The 22,215-nt window shown below is 40.3% G+C and overlaps 1 protein-coding gene across 9 annotated transcripts in view; it reads right to left on the bottom strand.

Annotated features, from left to right (window-relative positions):
* The window catches only part of ZMIZ1 (zinc finger MIZ-type containing 1), a 360,677-nt gene that overhangs the window by 134,599 nt on the left and 203,863 nt on the right, over nucleotides 1–22,215 (bottom strand). For all 9 annotated transcript variants that reach the window (XR_012629622.1, XM_074874528.1, XM_074874527.1 and 6 more), the window contains one exon: nucleotides 11,585–11,698. Coding sequence is in view for 8 of the 9 variants with exons in the window: in XM_074874528.1 (XP_074730629.1) it covers nucleotides 11,585–11,698 (114 nt within the window). In the remaining variant the exon portion in view is untranslated. The remainder of the gene's footprint in view (nucleotides 1–11,584; nucleotides 11,699–22,215) is intronic.

The following is a 22,215-nucleotide window of genomic DNA, read 5'->3' on the forward strand; positions in this document are numbered from 1 at the left end:
CAGGGAAATTAAATGAGAATTTGGGATAATCAGTAATATAATACACAACCCTAGAACATACCTACTGTTTTATCTCCTGTTCCTCTTTACAATTACAATTGTAAGTTTTAGATAGGAAGGAAAAAATAATTTCTGAGAAAGAATGCAATTATTTTTGATAAATCAAAAAACATTTCCGATTTGATAATCAGCCCTTAATCCTTTACACTTAAAAGTCTGATTGTTGTTAATATCCTGGCTAAGACCCTGGGTCCAAACTTTCAAAAATAAGGTAAAATTAAAAAACACAAGCAAAAGAACAGCAGCAGAACAACAAGGTATCTCATATTTCATGCTAAGTTAGCAATAGGAGTGAAGACTGGTGGACTGCTATGAGATCTGGAAGACACTTACACATTTGGAAATGTAACTGTTCCCCTTCCCTAGTTCCAATATCATCATAGTTCAGCCACTGACAGGTAGACATTAGGGAGGGGATCAGCAGGAAGTAGACAGAAAGCTCCTCTAAAAAACCCATCTTGTTAAAGGCTCCTGAGGGTAATGTCTCATTAATGTGTAAACATTATTTAAACTCCTTTAGGCCTTATCTACTGTACCATCACAAAGGAATGCATTTCAGAGTGCTAATCAGGTCTGTAAAATAAAGGAGAAAGGGTCCTCCCATGTTCTGTTTTGAAAAAAACACTTATCATTGAACTATTTATTTTGGAACTGGACAGGAACGAAGGCAGATACACCTGCTCATCAGTCTTAAGAAATGCATTGTCTGCTTATATGATTGGTTCATTTTAAAACATGAAGCTACAAATATTGAGAACCTCCTGGCCAGAGGCCAAATCACTCCTCTCAACTGACATCTTGCTAATTACAGAAAAAATTCTACAAGGTAACTCAGGAAATAGAGAATCATAAAACCTTGAGCCCCTGAAAGTTAATCTATGATTGCAATGTCTTCACTGAATAGATTGCGAAGTCTGGGTCAGTCCAAGTCCTAACAACAGGCTGAGGCCTAACCTGTTACACTCTCATTTGACATCAGTTTCCTTTTCTTAATTTCCTCTGCCAGAGAAAGCACTGCTCTGGTACCTCACGCCGTGGCCAAGAGCAGAGTTTCCAGATGTCAGGGTGTGCAGCTCCAACGCTGACGGCACCCTGTCGGCCACGGCATCATTCTGCTAAAGCCTACCTCGAAGCAGGTGAAGCTACACCTTAGCAAGCACTGCAAGCAGAAGACTAAGCATGAGAAGGCAGAATCTGAACTTGAGAGTCTAGAGAAGTCAGCCAGTCAAACTATTACTTATTACTCAAGTTTTTCATGAAAAATGTGAGGGAAAAGAAATTGCAATAAAAAAAAAATAATCTAAATTTGAAAGAAAGTGCTTCCACTGACAAACTGTACAAAAACCCTTTCTTCTTCTCAAAAGAACAAAACAAGCCTCAGCTACTTAATAGAAAACAGACATTTCTAATAAAATTTCCATTTTGCCAAGAGTCATTTTCCACCTAAATTTTTCTTCTATGCACTCCGCTAAATGCAGAAAGAGGCTCTGTAAAACAAACTGGTTGAACTGTGCTCAAGAGGGCTTTCTCTGGGCTGTTCTGCCCCAGCCCTTGGCTTCTGTACACTGCTCCTCAGCGATCCCCTTGGTCAATGCTAATAAGGCAGTGCACTTTTTATTTCCAGCTTCTTCATAGGCTTACGAATTTTTGCATTAACTGTATTTGAAGTTTTTATTTCAATTGTGACAGCTGAAGGCTTACTTTTATTTCAAAATGAAAGTTGATCAGAACAGAACTTATATCCTCCAAAGACCCTGTTTCAGGTTGCCTACAACTGAAGTCAGACATAGCTCGTGTGGTACTTGGAAGGCTCTCCTCTGGTGAACCTCTATGCAAGGGACCTCCTGGCCTTTTAAATAAACACTGAGATTTCTCAGAGATGAGACGACAAATGCGTCACAGGAATATGATCCAGAAAATGCAAAGAACTAACTACAAGACATTTGGTAAGTTTAATATATTCAAGTCAGCAGACCCTGCTGAAATTTACCTTAGAGTGCCTCAAAGGAACTACCCCGGGGAAACCTTGTAACTGCTAATGATTATCTTCAGGAATTCATTCAAGACAGAGACCATGGAGGCACATCAAATCTCTGGTTTTAAGATAGCGAAAAGGTGAATCTCAGAAATTACAGGTACCCAGACAGATAACAAAACAAATTACCAAACAAATATTAGGAGAGTAAAACAGAACATCGTGAATCCATCGGAACAGTGAAGTTTTCTTCTTTGGTGAGTTAACTTGCCTTGTAAGTTTAAGGAAGATATTGGCTGTAACATATGTTAACTCTAATATGCCTTTTGACATTGCCCTATGTTACACTGTCATAACAGAGGAACAAAGCCCAGATGACAGTAGCATAAATTTCACTCAGATTATTCATTAGTAGTCCTCTGTCAAATCATAACTTGTCCTGGGTACAGGTAATTTCTATGTATTCAGCCATGACTTGGATAATGAAACAGAGTAAATTGCAAAACTTGTAGATGAGAACAGGCAGAAGAGTTTGCAAACACTTAAAAGAGGACAGGATAAGAGTTTAAAATAATCTTTAAAAACTGGAAAAATATTTAAAAAAACAGGCCAAAGAGACATATGAAATACTCAGATGGGAAAGAAAAATCAAATGCCCAAATAGAAAATTAGGAGCATGCAGCAGAATTTATCTGCTCAGCGTACAACTGACTAAGGATAAATATTGGGAAGATGTTCTAGGTATTAAAGATCATCAAGCACTGGAACAGGCTACCTATCAATCCCTGGAGTTTGAGGAGTAAGGGGATTTACAGTAGACCAGACAATAGCTATATAACATCCCAGCTTGGGGAAAAAGAGTGGACACCATGCTTCCTCAGGTCCATCCCAAGCCGAATCTCATTGGTTTCAGATGCCTGTTGCTTACTGGAGCCATCCAGCTCAGCCTGAACCCTATCCCAGGAACTCTCCCAAGTTTGAAACCTCTTGTGATTTTGATCTTCCTCAGGTAACAATGCTGGTCAGATGGGATCAAGTCAACACAGCTTCAATTATCCATTCAGTGTTATGGCTAAGTGATATGATACTACTTGCAAACATACTCAGGCTTTCTGTAACTGATAATTCTCTAACTGCTGATTCAAGTTGAGCACATCTGCCAAAATTCAGACAACATGCAGGCAGCATCATGTGTTCACAGAATCACAGAATTGTCTAGGTTGGAAAAGACCTTGAAGATCATCCAGTCCAACCATCAAGCCAACATTGACAGTTCCCAACTACACCATATCCCTCAGCGCTATGTCGACCCTATTCTTAAACACCTCCAGGGATGGGGACTCCACCACCTCCCTGGGGAGCCCGTTCCAACGCCTAACAATCCGTTCTGTAAAGAACCGTGTTCAACCATGACTACATTCTGCAATGCTGTAAACATGTATCTTAGTTGACCTAAGCATACATGCCATAAAATTCCATTGAAAGTAGTGCATTTTGAAAAAAACAAAACAGGCAAGAGTTGCCAGTGATACAACAATCATAAAGTGAGATCATCATCCTTTATCATGGTTGAGAGAGGTGCTTGGCCAGCCCAAGGTACAACACTTAATATTTGTTATTTTACAATAATAGTTGAGACAGACCTTATAAAAGCTAGCCTATTTCCTACACATGCTTGTAACACCTAGCTTTTATTTTAGCTTAGATATGGTGCTAACAACTATTTCAAGGTGTGTCTTTAAAAGAACACGTACCTTATTTGCAGACAAACATTATTGTAACATTAACCGCCAATAAAAAAATCTGATCACCCCAAACCTTTGAAAACTTTAATCTGAATAATATTGTATTCATAACGGAGACATTGCATTCACCGCCTGTGACACAGCTCTGCAGAGTTCCAGATGCCTGAACTCTCAGGTTCATTGACAGTGAGGCGAAAACGGTGAGTGAGGTTTCAGTAACATGAAAATTAGAGAAATTCAGCTACCAACTTCTTTTCTCTTTGTTGAATTTAACCACAATAGTTCACACCCCTCCTCCTTCTCTTTCTTCTTTTTCCTTTTGCAAGGCTAAGAAGCTACACCACGGCAAGCTCCACTCCCTGCCCTTCTTGTCATCACACCACGAAGTACTGGAACAATGTACCTCTTAACCTAACAGGCCTGTTAATCAAGAGAGCTATATGACTGCTTATTACAAAACTCCCTTCCCATTATGTTGCACTTTCAATGAATCTCTTAACTAGCAGCAGTCAAGAGCACCCCCCCCTGCTGGCATCAGAATGAATTTTACCAATTCAATTTGCTGGCTGCTCAAAACTAAAAATGCCAGCTGATTGCTAGTTCAGACAGCTCTGTGTTCAGCCACTTGTGCATACTTGAAATTATCTGAATGCAGTTTGAAGACTACAGCAGAAATTTTGTAATTAGAATTCTGCAATGTAGATGGTAATTTTTCCCCCTCAGTAACACACAAAGATCAGATAAACAGGAAGCAAACTGAGGAATTCTGCGACATGAATAGTGATCTGCCTCAAACAGAAAAAAAAAAAGGGGGGGGGGGGGGGGGAGAAGAAATCTTTGTGATCTGATAGTCCTAGTCAGATGAGACTCTTACACTCCAGTTACAGAAGGGCTGCCTCAACAATACACACAACCAAAGCAGGTGAGTAAAGTTATATATCATTAACTAGTTTCTTGCCTTTGATGCTTGAAAACAGACATTAAGTAGGTTCTGCAAATGTAAGAGATTCTACAGAGCCCTTGTATTCAAACTAGAGATTTCTTAAAATATATTTCCCACCCCATTAGGTGGATAAGGACCATATGTTCAAAATAAAATAAATCATTATCCCTGCCATCTACTACTTTTCTTGACACTTCCTGCAACAGTGAAGTAAACCATGCAGAATAAGTCTATCTCCTCCTTTGCATCCTCTTCCTCTCCTCTGCAAGTCTCTAACAACCATAAACATAAAAGAGCAGGTCACTATACTCAACCCTCTCCATCTGAAATTTTCTCCCAGAGGGAAGGATGCAGGGATTTTGCTTTAATTAAACGAGCTGACCACTGGGTCACTCCAATCCTGTGGCCATCTGACTCCTGGCAGACTTTGAACAATGAAATGGATGAAACACACAGCCATCAGAAAGTGATAAAGGAATTCCAAAAGCATTTTAATTTGGACAGCAACACATCTCAAACAAGTATTTTAAAGTTGTAAAATAACCCATGTCTTGACCAATAACGAAACCAAGAAAAGGGCTTTAGGACACCATGAGGTCATACGACAGCCAGTAATACTGAGTTATTTGGTAGCATTATGAGCTGCTCTGAAGCAGAGTGTTCTGTGCCTGCTGGCTGTACTCTGATGGTACAGCACGTACAGAGCCCTGGAGCACTGTGATGCACTGCAAACACATAAAACTGTGTGCTTAACAAACACATGGAGAAGATGACAGAAGCAGAATTTCTTCCTTGTGAACTTTTTGCTCTGGAAGTATTGGATACTAAATGCAACGTTTCTAGGGCTCCAATGGGCAGCTGCATCCTGCCATTTTCTGGGTATAAATATGCTGAACCAACTCTTCCATCTGTGATTACTCACATTTGGATCCTAACCTGATTTGAAATCTGATTTTTTGAATGTCACATGTTGATTTCTGATTACATACTCTTCTGCATTAAACAGAATGAACCCAGCCAGATGTGAAGCCAATGTAGCAGCAGATACCTTGTGAACACATTAGCATTAGCTCAACTTTGTTGTTTTTGCTGAGGCATCCCGTTGTAGAAATTTGACATTATTCAAACATACTGTTCTTGCCTTTTTTAAAAAGATGTATTTTTTAATCTATTATATTTTTGATTACATATTGGATGAGTTAAAATAGATTTCTGTATTATAAAACTGAGAGCAGGTTTTTTTTCTTAAAATGACCTAAAAAATCTCAACAGTCTCAATTCCAGGATTTTTTGAAGAGAAAGGCATTTCAAAGGATTATTGATTCATGTATCAGTACCACTAAAACGTGAACCTATACCAGATACTTCCATCAGTTCAACACAGATGCTTGTTATTTCAGCAACTCTCTTCAGCAATACAGAGATCTCATAAGAGCTACAGGCAGCACAGATTTAAATGAAATCCATAATTTAATAATTAATAATTATAATACATAATTTCATATTAAATCAAATTTAAATGAAACAAAGATTTATATGGAATCCATAATCTTCAGAAAGAGTCCAACTAGGACTACCACTTTGTGTGCTGTTACTCTCTTAATTTAAAGAGAAACATTTCTAAAACAAACATGGGTGAGTTTCCCACCTCTGATGACTGTGGTAGACCCAACAGTTGGAGAAGAAATCTAGAACATTATGATACTGGGGGGAAAAAGGCATATTTAACGACTACTTCAGCATAGGCTTTTGTGGACAAACTGGGGTAGGAAGTACCACCTTTTGGATGGAAAGAGAGGCCCAGGTCCTAACCATGGTGATCAGAGACCCCAGTTTTCACCAGAGAAGCTCTATTACATTCAGTGCTTTGGCCAAGAGCCAGCCCAGGTAAGCACAGCCTGCTTACCTCAATTCCTCCTACTGTCCAAAACTGCTGGGGCAATGGATTTTAATTTCTTAGACTAAGCCTCTAGGTACAGTTACAGAGTAACTGCACACAGCTGTTGAGTTCAGAGCCCTGAAGAACAACAAACTTGGTGCTTTTTAACGCTGAAGCGCAGTAAGAGAACAAAGTAGCGCCTTTATTGTCCTCCACTGAAGATAAGTCTGTAAATCTGTCCATTTTGCTCTCAGCTGTCCCCTTCTTTCCATTTTTGCTGCAGCATCAACACAAAAGACAGCCAATGCCCTCATTAAGATCTTTACATGTTAAACTGCTTGGCAAGAGCAGACCTATGGGATAAGACTAGAGTGGATCTGAGAAAAGGCAGAAGAGAGTGAGACAACCTCATCCAACCAAACTAGGGTTATTTTTTTTTTAACTGTGTGTAGTAACCAAAGCGATTTCTTTCAGAAGACAGTAAGGTAATGCCACATACAGCACATTTTTAGAGAATTATATTCTTAAATTTATCAAGAATATTAGCCTTACAATAATATAATCTCATCCCAAAGTACTTTATAAACTATGAAGGCTAGAATCAGAAACTGTTTCATCATAATACAAACATAGCTATGTCTGGTTTGTGTAAAGTGGAGGTTATTTCAATCAGCTCCCTGTAACACTATGCAAGAAGTAATGTTACATACCAAAGAACACTGTATCCGTTGCAATTTCAGTAATTTATAGAATCAACGATTTCAATTCAGTTTCTGGCCTACAGACAGTTCTATTTGATTTGAAAATAACTACTGTTGAAAAATAACACCTAGGTTTCCTTGGCAAGTTAGAAGAGAGTTTATTGTATCTGAGAAAGATGATAATTCTTTTGCATGAGTTCCATCAAAGCTGTTTAAGGGAACTTTCATTTAGCCTGTAGCTTGAAAGAAAAAAAAATATTATTCAAAGCTTACCCCTCCCTCCTTGACCTTCTATTTATCTGTTGAAATGTATTTTCTTTATAAACTTGTATTGCCCACTCACTTTGGTGATTTTCTGTAATGGGTGAAGCACAAAAAGGTAAGGTCTAGAATCAGTGACTGTCAAAACTGTTTGAACATAATGGCAATACACGTGCTGTCACACACATTTTTGCCAGAAAGGGCACAGCTTTTAGGGCTTAGTTCATGAAAAAGTATTTTCTTTTTACAGCACAAGCTATAGCTTTACCTGTGTACCCTAAACCTTTTCTCCTTGACTGTTTGCACTTCACAGAATTATTCCAGTTTTATTCATAGGTCTTCACAGCATTAGCCTAAGTTTTTTATCACAAACAGAAGTTATTTCACCTCTAAAAGAGCAATCATTTAAAGTATTTAACTAGCTAAACAAAGCCTGTTTACATGTCTTATTAGACACCTCTCTGGTAAAATTTCAGCTTTTGTACCAAATCCTGAGTTTGTTCTTGAGATAAGAAAACCACTCCTATTATCCTGTATACAATGTCATTGAAGCCCACAGTAGCAATCGTAACTCCAGTAATATCAATTACTGCTGATACATAAAAATTATTATCTACTGCTAATAGCCAGTATGCATACTGTGCACATCTATTATTCTAAAAGAGAAAACAATCACCAAGGAAAACGAATGCTAGAAATGTGTTGACATTCAACAGGTGCTGTTTGGCTAACTCATGAAATTTTCAAGTCGTCAAGATTTCAGTAAGTGCTGGCATTACAATTTAAGCACAAAAAGCATTCCGTAACAGCTTATTCTATATATTATTATAAAAAACAGTAAGTGAAGCTGGAAGCTTTTCTCTTGATGCCCAAGCAGAGTATTTCTAAAACCATTCTTTTGTATCCATTCAGGGTCTGTTAGACTGGCAACAGGAGTAAAAACATACTGGTGTTATAAAGTGAATCTGAATTACTGACAGTGCCGACATGAAGATGGTGCACAGGATAAACAGAACTACTTTCTAACAACCACTTCTTAAATTAAAGCACAATTTCAAGAATTTGAGCATATTTTTTTTCCTTTTTATTAACAGGATTAAATCTAATTGGTTATTTTTTGCAAAAGTATTTTAGATAAGACTTAAACAATGCAAAGAATCTGTTACACCAGAGGTATGATTAAATTGGCTATTCATGAGATCTGGTTTGATGCTCTATCATTACATCTGATGCATTTAAAGTTTGCACTGTATGAATGGATGGTTTACTCATTCCTGAGAGTGCCTGTCCTCCTGTCCTTCTGCAGTCATGGCACATTAATATGTTTCAATTTGGATTAGTATATACTGTGTTATGCACTAGTAGGATAGGATGATTTCATATCCCTTGATGGTTTCAGAACAGTTTAGTATACCCCTTTTTCCCTGGTTAGAGAGGTAACAGAACAGAATGTCATAAAAGAAAAAATCCTTCTGTATACTATAGAGGAGGAGCCTTCTAAGCAAGCAAGCATTTTTACTATTTGTAGAATTTCAGAATGAAATGCACTTGCCTTGAGGAATCCACACAGCTCAAATGTTGTAATGATGGTAGAGACTACTTGCTTTAAAAAGCGTATCCAAAAGTACAGAACTTTTAAGGGAATTTGGTTTTGAAGGTAATTTTAAAGACTGGCAAAATAAAACAATAAGCCTGTTTCAGCGGTTGAACAGACTTTCATACTGATTTTTCATTTTTATTTTAGCATAATCTTCACAAAGAACAACATTGATAAACTTTGTGAGCATTAAGAAAAACTGACTCCTGATAGTACAGAACATGCAGCTAAGCAAGTTAATGTTAAATTTACTCATGATATTCCAGTATTTCAGCTGCCTTTCACTTATTTGCAACTTTCTGAATAATTTCCCTGGAAACAGACTGAAGTTCCATCATGTTTGTTAAACAAAGGTAGATAAACACATTTTCCTTTAAGAGGACAACAAGCCTCAACATCCACCTTTGCTAAATTTTGAAGAAAATATTATTTAGAAAGAAGTTATATATGAGCAAGCTCAAATAGAAAGAATTTTTGTAAGGAGGGAAAAAAAAAAAAAGGAAATCCTGCCCACTGTACTGCTACTTATTAGAAGATAGGGGAAGTGTCAACCTCTTGGGGTACAACCATGTAGTTAAGTCTGTTTAGTGGGGAGCAGGAATAAGGATGTACACAGTGAGAAATTAAAGAATACCTTCCTTAGAGGGATTTTAGGAAGAAGAAACACATATTCACTGCAGTTTATATGCATTCTGCAAATCCCGTGTATTTATCTAACACAGAACAAGCCAACTGGTTAAGTTCCCATGTTTTTTCCTTGTTAGAAATACAATGAGATTACAACATGTGATAAAGATGCTGCTGCCAGTCAGTCCTACAGTGCAGATAGTGCTCTCCCATAACAAGCCTGGGAAAGGGGGATTTCATGCCACCCTGTCCAAATTTCAGGGAGGAGTATGAAGCAAAGCAATACATGCTGTCCAAATCTTAACAGTACTTAGATGATAAGGATTTTTTTCCTTCCTTTCTCATCAGATGATAGTATTTTCATGTCAATAAACTCTGACAACCAGGTATTGTGTGTTTTACCTCACTATTTTTTATGGAGCATTTCCTTCCCGCTTTCCCTGCGCTCTATGAAGACAGTGAATCACTACCCGTCAGACCTTATTTTGACCCTGCACTTGGGCAAGACTGCAGATCTGCTTATGTAGAAAGAAAAGATTTAAACAGCAAGGAAGTCGTAGGTCAGATTTACAATGCTTTAGCAGAGGTCTGCAGAGAAATACTGTGCACAGGCTGCCTAAGTATACTTGAGCTGAACGTCTCCTTTCCCAAATGCTAACCTGAAAATGCTATTACAGTATTTAAAAAAGTATAAATAAAATATATTTATGATCACACCAGATCCTATGTACATTTTCTCATCACTGAGGTTATATATAACTTTTACTTCAAATGAAATTGTTAAATATATTATCTTAGGAGTTTTTTTTCCGATTGGAAGAATGATACGTACCTCCTTATACCACTGGATTTGTTCCAACTTTTTGACGTAGAAATCTGAGGGATGCTATACACTTGAGCACATTAAGATGGAGCCATTCCTTAACATTTGGATTTCTGGCAACTAAATCTCAGTCTCAGTGTCTGTTTTATATACATCAGCTACATAGTGCATGAAAATAATCCATGCACTTCTGACCCCCAACAAATACAACGATGGTCTCTTCATTAATAATTTTAAAATTTCTATCTCCTTTGTGATATTTATTTATATCAGTTTGTTCTGCAAATTGCAGTGAAGCTTTTGAGCACTCCTACTCCAGTCAGAATTCAATTCTTCTAACGTCTTGAATCCACATAACAATTTTGGACTGGATCCTGCTCCTGCGTGCATGGGACATAAAACTTTCAAAACAAAAAATGCTGTTGTGTACACACTAAAAAGTACTTTCAATGCATTATAGTGAAGTTGCTTTAGAAACTACAGTGGTCTTAATAAAGAGTGGATGGAAAGAAAAACAGTGAAGGTAATAAAACTGTTGGAATTAGTATGTCAGGATTAGACCTGCAGTCAGTATCTGTAATAAAGTAAGCCGAACAGGCATGTCAGAGACACTGTTTAGCTGAAAGTACAGCATACTTAGGATAGAAGACAGGTAGTCCTCCAGATCCAACAAAAATGAGCAAAAGAAAATAAATGCCTGAAAAGTCTGTCAACCGCGTAAGAACACAGCTTGCTTAGCAATTTCAAACCATGAAAATAAATACTGTATATGCATTTCAAGTAACCCAGCCTGTACATTTGTAAGTAAACTAAATATAAATGTTTTCCCCTTTTATGATTTAACTTCTTGTTACTGCATTTTGCTTCCTGTTAAGTAATGGAGTCAAACAGGATCTGGCTTCACGTGTCTAAGATAAAATGACATATATAAAACAGAGGATAGGAACCATCGCCACAGAGGGAGTGGACATACCGTCAAACAACCCATCAGGCTCTGCTCAAATGGTCTCTGGAAGGCTCTGGGGTCTCCACACCAGTCCAGGAGCTCTGTTGCTGCATTATGGAAGTTTGCAGGGTTCTGTAAGTGCTGGAAAGGGAAGACAAAGCAACATGGTAAGTAACATACACAAGGGCTGACATAGTCTTTTCTACATCACTTAATGCAAAGTTTGGAAACTAGGAACAGCATATAATTTGGAAGCAAGACCTTAAATTGTACAGTGAACACAGAAAATTCTACTTCATTCTTATTAATACTTAGGCACATTTTCTAATTTTCTGATATGAACACAGTAGTTAGAGGTGAGCTGTAGCTGAAATAGCAGAGCTCCCCTGAATTCCCTCCTCCATAACATCACCTCTCCCATCTGCAAATCGTAATGGATTCTACTCTGAAATCAAAACTGTCTGAGCCCAAACTGAGGGAAATTTCAGTCTTCTGTTCAAAGTCTTTGCCTTGGGCATATGCCCCATTGTTGGGATATGCCAGCACAGCAATGCTTTCCAACAATCAAGGTTTTAACCTTCGCCTGCCAGCCAGGAGGCAAACACGACAGTCTCAGGGAATACCAGTGACAGAGCAAAGCACACTTACTTTACTGATCCTTTCTAGGAGTTTTGGTTTCTGTTCATCATGATGTATCATCATGAGCAATTTGGGTGATCAATTTCAGGATTATGAAAAATGGAGGATTATTTCTTGACTGAAGTGTGGTGGGATACTGCCATGACCGAAAATGTTTTTACGTGCACAGAAAACACATAGAATCATAAAACCATTCAGGTTGGAAAAGACCCTTGGGATCATCGAGTCCAACCATCAGCCCTACTCTACAAAGTTCTCCCCTACACCATATCCCCCAACATCTCGTCCAGACGACCCTTAAACACATCCAGGGATGGTGACTCCACCGCCTCCCTGGGCAGCCTATTCCAGTGTCTGACCACTCTTTCTGTGAAAATTTTTTTCCTAATGTCCAGTCTAAACCTCCCCTGTTGGAGTTTAAAGCCATTCCCCCTTGTTCTGTCACTAATCACCTGTGAGAAGAGACCAGCACCAACCTCTCTACAGTGTCCTTTCAGGTAGCTGTAGAGAGTGATAAGGTCTCCCCTCAGCCTTCTCTTCCTCAAACTGAACAGCCCCAGCTCCTTCAATCGCTCCTCATAGGATTTGTTCTCCAGGCCCTTCACCAACTTCGTTGCCCTCCTCTGCACTCCCTCCAGCACCTCGATATCTCTCTCGTATTGAGGTGCCCAAAACTGGACACAATACTCAAGGTGTGGCCTCACCAGTGCAGAGTACAGGGGGACTATCACCTCCCTACTTCTGCTGGTCACACTATTTCTAATACAAGCCAGGATGCCGTTGGCTTTCTTGGCCACCTGGGCACACTGCTGGCTCATGTTCAGTTGCTTGTTAATTAGAACCCCCAGATCCTTCTGTTCCACACAGCTCTCCAGCCACACCTCCCCAAGCCTGTAGCGATGCATGGGGTTGCTGTGGCCCAAGTGCAGGACCTGGCACTTGGCCTTGTTGAAGCTCATCCCGTTAACGTTGGCCCACCGATCCAATCTATCCAAGTCTCTCTGTAGAGCCTCCCTATCCTCATGCAGATCGACACGCCTGCTTAACTTGGTGTCATCTGTGAACTTACTGATGATACACTCTATGTCCTTATCAAGATCATCAATAAAGATGTTGAACAGAAATGGTCCCAACACCAAGCCCCGAGGAACACCACTTGTGACTGGCCACCAGCTGGATTTAGCTCCATTGACCACCACTCTCTGGGATTGTCCATCCAGCCAGTTCTTGATCCAGCAGACCGTACGCTCATCCAGGCCATGGGCAGCCAGTTTTTCTATGAGAATCCTATGGGGAACTGTGTCGAATGCTTTTCGAAAATCCAGGTAGATAATATCCACAGCCTTTCCCTCGTCCAATAGTCGGGTCATCTTGTCGTAGAAGGAGATCAGGTTTGTCAGGCAGGACCTGCCTTTCATAAACCCATGCTGACTAGGCCTGATCCCCTGGTTGTCCATTATATGACTTTTAATGGCACTCAAGCTGATCTGCTCCATGACCTTCCCTGGCACCAAGGTCAGACTGACAAGTCTATAGTTTCCTGGATCGTCCTTTCTGCCTTTCTTGTAGATGGGTGTCACATTTGCCACCCTCCGGTCCAATGGGACCTCCCCAGTTAGCCATGACTTCAGGTAAATCATGTAAAGTGGCTTGGCGAGCACATCTGCCAACTCTTTCAGCACCCTTGGGTGTAACCCATCCGGTCCCACAGACTTGTGTGCATCCAAGTGGTGTAGCAGGTCTCTGACCACCTCCTCTTCAACTGTGCTGACCTCATTCTGCTTCCTCTCCCCATCTCCCAGCTCATGAGGCTGGATGTCCAGGGAACAGCCGGTTCCACTGCTAAAGACTGAGGCAAAGTACGCATTGAGCACCTCAGCCTTTTCCTCATCCTTAGTTACCATGTTTCCCTCTGCATCCAGTAAAGGAGGAAGATTTTCCCTAATCCTCCTTTTGCTGTTAATGAATTTATAGAAACATTTTTTATTATCCTTAACAGCTGTAGCCAGGTTGAGCTCTAGCTGCACTTTGGCTCTCCTAATGTTCTCTCTGCGTAGCTTCACTACATCTTTATAGTCTTCATGAGAGACCTGCCCCCTCTTCCAAAGGTCATAGATTCTCTTTTTGTCCTTGAGATCCAGCCAAAGGTCCCTGTTTAGCCAGCTGGTCTCCTTCCCCACCTGCTTGTCTTTCGACATGCGGGAACAGCCTGCTCCTGTGCCCTCTTGAAGTATGTCCAGCCTTCCTGGACTCCCATAAGCTTCAAGGCAGCCTCCCAAGGGATTTTGTTAATCAGTCTTTTGAACAGGTCAAAGTTTGCCCTCCGGAAGTCTAAGGTGGCAGTTTTACTAACCCCTCTCTTTGTTTCTCCAAGGATCAAAAACTCAATCATCTCATGATCACTGCACCCTAGACGGCCTCCAACCTTTACTTCCCCCACAAGCTCTTCCCTGTTCTCAAGAAGCAGGTCCAGGAGGGCACCTTCCCTGGTCGGCTCACTCACCAGCTGTGTGAGGAAGTTATCTTAGACACATTCCAGGAACCTCCTGGATTGTTCTCTCTCTGCTGTGCTGTGATGCCAGCAGATACCCAGGAGGTTGAAGTCTCCCACAAGAACAACAGCAAGTGACCACGACATTTCTCCCAACTGTTTATAGAAAGCTTCATCCACCTCACTGCTTTGGTTGGGAGGTCTATAGCAGACTCCCACAGCAAGATCCACTTTATTGGCCCTTAACCTAATCCAAACACTCTCAACCCCGTTATCACTATACTTGATTTCTGAGCTGTCATAGCATTCTCTTACATACAGGGCCACTCCACCACCTCTCCGTCCCTGTCTATCCCTCCTGAAGAGCTTTTAGCCATCGATTGCCGCACTCTAGTTGTGTGAGGCATCCCACCACGTTTCTGTTATAGCTACTATGTCATAGTTCTTGTGCTGCATCATGGCCTCAAGCTCCCCCTGTTTGTTGCTCATACTGAAATTTCAGAGTGGAATCCTACCTCTCCTGAAGAGGCTGGCACAGTTTTGGGGGAAAAAATCAAGTTTTTGTTTTGAAATTTGCATGGGCAACGCAATTTTTAAACTGTTACATTCATCTCTGCCTTTGTACTGAACACTCTGTAGTCCTGCTTTTAGAGGCATTTAGTAAACTTACCTGATACTATCATTCACACTGTCATCCCTCACGGTGCTACATTGCCAAAGTACTCCAACATTTTAGCAGGAGCAGAGGGAGGGCACAGGAAAGAAGGAATTCAATTTACATGAATAATATTGCTACTAAATTCTCCCATTCTGGTGATGCTAGATGTTTCAATGAAAACTCGAGAAACAAGAAGAAAGAAGTGTATTTAGGAATTGTTGGTATTTTTTTAAATAGTAATTTTATAATTCTTGGGATAGCTGAGAAAAACATGAAAATGAGATGAGCATTTTATCTGGAAGGCGCAAAACCCAAAGGCATCATTTAAAAAATACATTATTATTTTTGAATCAGCTGTATAATTTGGGAAAACATGACTGCTCATTTCTAAGCATCTGGATTAACAATAATGTTCACAACCTATTTCTTTCCCCTAGTCCCCTCACGCCTGAGAAGCCGCATATATTAACTCTACAACAGCTGAACAAAAAAAAATTCCTCCCATGCCAAGTTTTGAGGAGTTCCCAGTCTGTGAGCTTTTGGATAACATTACTGTAATTCTTATTCAATGAAGACGCTTGGTCAGAGGCCTTGTTTTTAACAAGAGGTGGCTGACGTGTGGGGGACAGCTTTTTAAAATAATAGCAGAATTTGAAAAAGCAGACAGGCATTGTGCAATGTGGTTTTCTTCCTCTGCTCTACAGACACGTACTCTAGCTCACGCTACCATCCAGTTTGATAGCTTTACCCGGGCTCCATTTCAGAACAACATTTCTTTGCCAGCTGATCATCTAGTTGGTGGAGGAGTTAAACTATTGTATATACAAATTAAAGAGAAGAATCCAAGTAAATAAACATAAGAAGCCATATTTTAAGGCTTTTTGTAAAAAAACATCCCATGAACAGAGCCAGCAGTTTGGGTTGCGAATCTTGTAAGTAAAAGGGAAAAGGATGCCTTTTTGAAGGCTTCATTTAATCCTCTAGAGAAGTGATTGCCTGACACTAAATCCCTCAGTGTATACTGCTCCTTCCGCATGCCACTTTCATCTGCAGGGGAAAAAGAAGTTGGTTCAAACCCCTCTACAATAGCACATGTAAGCTCTGCTATTATCAAATACACGATTTCCAAAAGGCAAGAAAGGCACGTAAGCTGGTGAACAAATCACACCATGCTGAACACATACTGCATCCGTAGGACACAGGTCACAGATCTCTCAGTAGGGAAAAAACCCCCAAAGCAAAAACCCCTTCCCCACAGAAACAACACAAGGGAAAATTCACTGAAAGCTACTCAGTTCTGTACTTGAAATAGTCTTTAATAATCCTTCCCTCCTTGTGAAATGAATTGAGATCCACTAATGTAAAGCCCTAAATAAGAGCTAGACACTATTTATTGTCACCAGTGTTGCTGTTTGCCAGTTACACACATGAGATCTTCCACTGACATTTACAACGAAATTTCCCTATTGAGAAACAGACATTATACTTGAATCAGAACAAGTTTTATAGGTTTAGGCTAACAAATAAAAAGCAGACCTTAGCCATATGCTTAATTTTCAGTTTAGCACTACATGATGCCGATTTCTACTTACCATGACACCACTGAAAAGCAGTATCCCTTCCTCAGAATAAAGGTCTAACATATTAAATTTGTACTTCCCTGTGGAACAAAAGGCTCTTTCTACTTGCCTGTGTCAAAGCAGGGGTGACCTCAATGACTTGATTTAAATGTTTATTCTGTAACCCTCCATCAAGTTCTTTCACTGAATTGGGACTGAGCACTGAGGCACGCTGTCATAACCCACTTCTTAAATACAAAGGGGATGCTGAAATCCTGACTTGTTAAATGCAACTACACAACTGAAACTAGTTTAGAAACTCATTGGGCAAGATAAGCAATTCTGTTAGTTCCATTATAGGATAAAAAGCCCCAAACAAACCATAAGAAAATGCTGTCAGAAAACCAGTGGTTTCCATCTCTGTGGAGTGGATTTGAGTAGTTTCTGGGACAAGAGAAAAGCTGGTCCTGTGGGGACACTTCTTGCATTGTCACACGCAGTTCTGTCTGGGACATACTTCGCACAGCTTTCTGACTTTCTTAATATTTTTAATTAAGGTTCTCTTCCAGTTTTGCTTTTTCAGATTACAGAGCACAAGGTTACTTTTGTGGAAAACAAGGAGAAGGTTCAGAACGAACCAAAGTGTGAAGGCAGGTGCAATTCCTTCCCTCAGTTACACAAGAAGACATTCCAAATTCCTACTGTGATTTTTTATTTATTGACAGCTTAAACACTGCACCCGGAGCAAAAAGCCCCAACATCATTCACATCCTCACAACAGAAAGCCTGCTTGAGAAGAATATTACATCTACTATACTCATCAAACAAGAAATTAATGAGATTTTCTTAGCTCTTCATCCAAGAACAGAAGTACAAAACAAAGCTTATGCCAGATCCATCCATCAGCTTTGTTGTGAAGCATTTCCCATGTATGGCTCCATCCTCTTCAACTGAAATTATTGGCAGCATTTTGACAGAAGCAAGGCGTGTGCCTGAAGAGTCTAGTCTGAAACTGTGCTTCATGTAAACAAGGAAAAAAAAAAAAAAGTCACCTCATTAGTAGATGGTTTTGAAAAAAGTGACAATGAACCAGATCTGGCTATGACACACCTTGGTGTATCTTCAAAGCTACTAGTGAAGGGCCACCTAACACCATCACGCTTGCAAGCAATGGTGTTTTCAACAAGTGGAGAGGATTTGTGTGAATAAAATCTGAAGCAGAGATTAACAAAGCCAATGAACTGAATGAATCGGTTATTTACCAGATTGCTTTCAGTACATCTGCTTTTTAGAAGGCTATTAGTGGAACATGACAATTTCTGTTACTTCAAAACCTAAAAAAATTTTCAGTGTAATTATTTATAACTCCAAAACCCTAATATTTCCTTAGTCTGAATTGAACAGAAATGACAGAAATACTTGATGTATGTGAGTGTATCATTACTGCAGGGATCACCAGGTGGTGCTTTGAAGAGACAGTCTCTCCAAGTCATTTATTTTTGGTCTTGGAAGGAATCTTGTGTTCTCTGTAGCACTCGAATTAACAGTCTGGTGTAGGGGGATGAAGAAAACAGCAAAGGACTTTGCTCTCCACTTGACTATGTCCAACCGATTGGACTGTACCAGCAAAGCCCCTTTCCTAGGACTGGGCTGACATTTGGGCTGGATTCCAGGGAAGACAGGAACATCTACCTGCTGCTTATGACCACCTCCCTGGCTTAAACATTTTATTTACATAAAGCACTGACCATCTTTGTAAATTAGAGTGGACACATGGACAGAGGATGCAAGTACCCTATGAACCAAGTTCACTGGCTTTCACAGCCACTGTTTGTGTGCCTGTCCCATGGTTTGCTGCTGTGTAGTTGCCTGGGGCGGGGGAGCGACAACATTCACAATGGGGAGTTACACACAACACCTGATATGTGGCAATTTTTGGTGCAAACATTTCAAAATACAGCCACTTCTTGAAATTGTTACTCCCTTCCAATTAAACAATGACCAAAAAGTCTTGATATGCAATAAAACTCTACAGTGCGCCCAAAAGTATAAACTTCATCCTACATAGGATTCAGGCCCCTATGAGTGGAATAGGTATAGGTACTAAGAAGCTTATTTTTTAGAAGGATACTAAAGCACAGTTGAGTACTTTCAGTCTACACACCCACACCAAAGTGAGTGCAAACCACTTCCTGCAACCAAAGACTCAATATGATTTTAGAGACAGAAACCACATTGAACCATGGCGAGGACTACAGCTTTATCTCTTTTAAATACAGAAGACTACAATCTAGATGTACACTCATATTTTAGACAGAACAGTCTAGTAAGTAATGGAAGAATAACAGTCAAAATTAAGAGCAATTACAGGATTAACGTTATCTCACACACACATCAAGAAATGCTAACATGACAGCAATGGTATGGAAAGTGAATCATTTAAACATGGAAACCATATGTTCCAGTTTGTTGCTATAGAAAACAAATGTAGAATTTCAATTTATAAATGACATCTCTCTGGTGGAGGATTTTTTTTACTCTTTTCTGTGGAATACATTAGACTGAAGGCACAGAGCTAATTTGCCACAACTTAACCTATTCAAAATCACATGTCATGCAAATAAGTTTTTGAGCAGCAAACTACTTAACTATGCTAAACAAGTTATTGCATTTATTTACGTGATGTCGCACCAAATTATGAAGGCTGAGTCAAGTTGTCTGTTTATTTTGCCGAGTTATGTCTGCTCTGTGTCTCACTCCTTGATTTAATTGAGCTGCTGAAGATAATATAACTTATCACACAGACACTATGCCATGTTGCTAGATTCTAGGTTAATTAACAGTAGCCTACAGTCACTGAATTTCTCACATGGTTAGCCACTTGGACCCTGTCTACTGTCTAGCTTCACTAATCAACGAGTCTGGGAATTTTAGGTTAGCGACAGAACACACTAGCAACACACAGAGCTTTTGACTGCATGGAAGAAGAAAACACAGCTAGATGGTAGGTAGCCTTTTCTTCACTCAGAAATTAACCCATTCCTACACACCATGTGGCAAGGCTGCATGCTTGGCAAAACTTCTGGCACACCAATTGGGGAAATTAAATCCAGGAGGCAGCTGCTCTCCTGCAGGACAGAAAGCTATGGCTGCTGTTCCACAAGCACTGCCAGCTAACGTAAGCACCGGTGGCTGCCAGCCCTGAAAGGCTCCTGCCTCCCACGGCTCTACCATCTCCTGCCAGCTCTCCTGCACAGCACAAGAGGACGCACGGCTGCGTGGTGAACTAGCCTGACCCTATACTAGTAATTTCAGCTGCACTGGCTCTCCAAAATCGCATACAGTGCAGCTCCTTGAACCTTGGCACTAGCAGGGGAGACAACAGCAGTGTGTGCCACTCCAGCTGCAAGCCACACAGGAGCTCATGGGAATGGTCACGGGTTACAGCACAGCACCTTTTTATGCCAATACTAGACTGAAGCTGACCCAAAACTAAGGATGTATTTTCTTGATATGCTTAGTCTCATGGCAGGCTGCGCCTGAGAGCTTCTTCTCCAAACCGTGTACTTCCACCACTTTTCAGTGCATCAGATCACGCTTGACGTTCTGACCATGAACTAACCTCCCAAATACTGATTTTCAGTCATCAGTTACAGTGAGATTCCCCATGGGACCACACAATCATTAGACCTGACTCAAAGAAGGTGGCAGTGAACAAAGGGTAGGGCTGGGAAGGTACCAGGACTCTGCTCTCAGCAGACCACACTTTGGATTAAACGCATCACGAAACTTCTCCCGAAGGTGGAGCTATACCATCAATATAAGAGGAAGATAAAGTTCACAGTACAAACACTCCTCCTGTCTCACAACACCCCCCTCTTTTAATAATAATGGCACTTTTGACTATTTCAACCTAAAGAAATATTTGTTTTTATCAATATTCCTCATTATTGTCCATAACACATGATATATACGAAGAGAGGTGCCAAAAGGAAATAATGATTTTTAGTCTTCTGATATTGTACATATTTACTCTGGGGTTAATCCTCAGAATTCAATCAACTTATTCCTAGTTTAGACAACAGGTTCATCTACAAGTTCTGCAAAACCTTGCAACAAGTCCAGAATTTCAAGTGATACAAAACCCATCTTTTCCAAATGATGAGACATATTCAGCATGCCATAAACTTTGCGTAGAGCTTGTGACATTTGAAATGCATGTATACAACTCTGAAGTTCACATGATCTGCTTGCTATTTTCAGCTGCTGGCATGCAGGTTTTCAAGCCTTTCTCCACAACAATGGAAGTTAAAATTCTCATACAGTTGTACAGAATTTAAAAGCAAAACAAAACATACAGTAGTTACCAAACTTTATATATAAAATAAGGATGCTCAAAACTATTAATGCAGAAGCGTTGTTCCTTTGGAACTGTCCTGGTTTGAGCACTCAGTTGCCCTCTGAGCTCAAACCACAACAGGAACTAAACCGACTGACACTGGTTGAGGATGGAGCTGATCCACTCTTTTCCATGTCTACATGACTTTTCTAACTCTGGTGCATATCCAGTCTGACCCTTGAGAGACAGGACTTGGTGTCCAGGTGGCTTTGGCAGATTGTGCCAGGCAATTCAGACTTTTTTTTGTCTATCTTAATATTCATCCAGACACACCTGCAATCACATGTAACGAAAATGCACTGTTGTGCTGAAGTGGGGACAAAGAGGGGAGTAGGAAAGAAAGGAACCTGGAAAGGGAAGGGACAGAGAGAACAGAAAGATTACATGCCCTTCAACTGAAACAACCCAGGAGCAGAAATACTGTGGTCCTGCATGTTGGGCATGGAAGTTGTTCAGCTCCCCAATGAAAACTAAACACTTATCTAAAGAATGTAAACAGGATTCCTGGTCAGACACCCTTGACGGAGTGTAACCAAGGGGAGACAAGGCTGATCTCTGTGTATTACTCAGTGCACAAGTATGTTCCCACTAGACCTAAATTTGATAGCTCACTCACCACCATAAGCAAGCAGCAGAGGACCTGCAAATCATCAAGGATCATTTGCTGTAACACATTAAATAGAGCCTTTATTACTTTAAAACCTGTGCAGGCTCCGTGCGCAAGCCCAACCATGAGCCCCTCTTCCCTTCCTATGCACAGCCCTCTACTTCAGATCTCCATCCATCACGAATTCCCTCTCTGCCTGGCATGCCCTCCACTGGCTGCCACAGAGCTCAGGGGCTGTTACAGAAATACAGGACATTAACTGAGGATATGCTTTAAATGTAGAAAATGCTGTAGCCTGAAATAGG

Source organism: Strix uralensis, chromosome 7, assembly GCF_047716275.1.
Source record: "Strix uralensis isolate ZFMK-TIS-50842 chromosome 7, bStrUra1, whole genome shotgun sequence".
Taxonomy (NCBI): Eukaryota; Metazoa; Chordata; class Aves; order Strigiformes; family Strigidae; genus Strix; species Strix uralensis.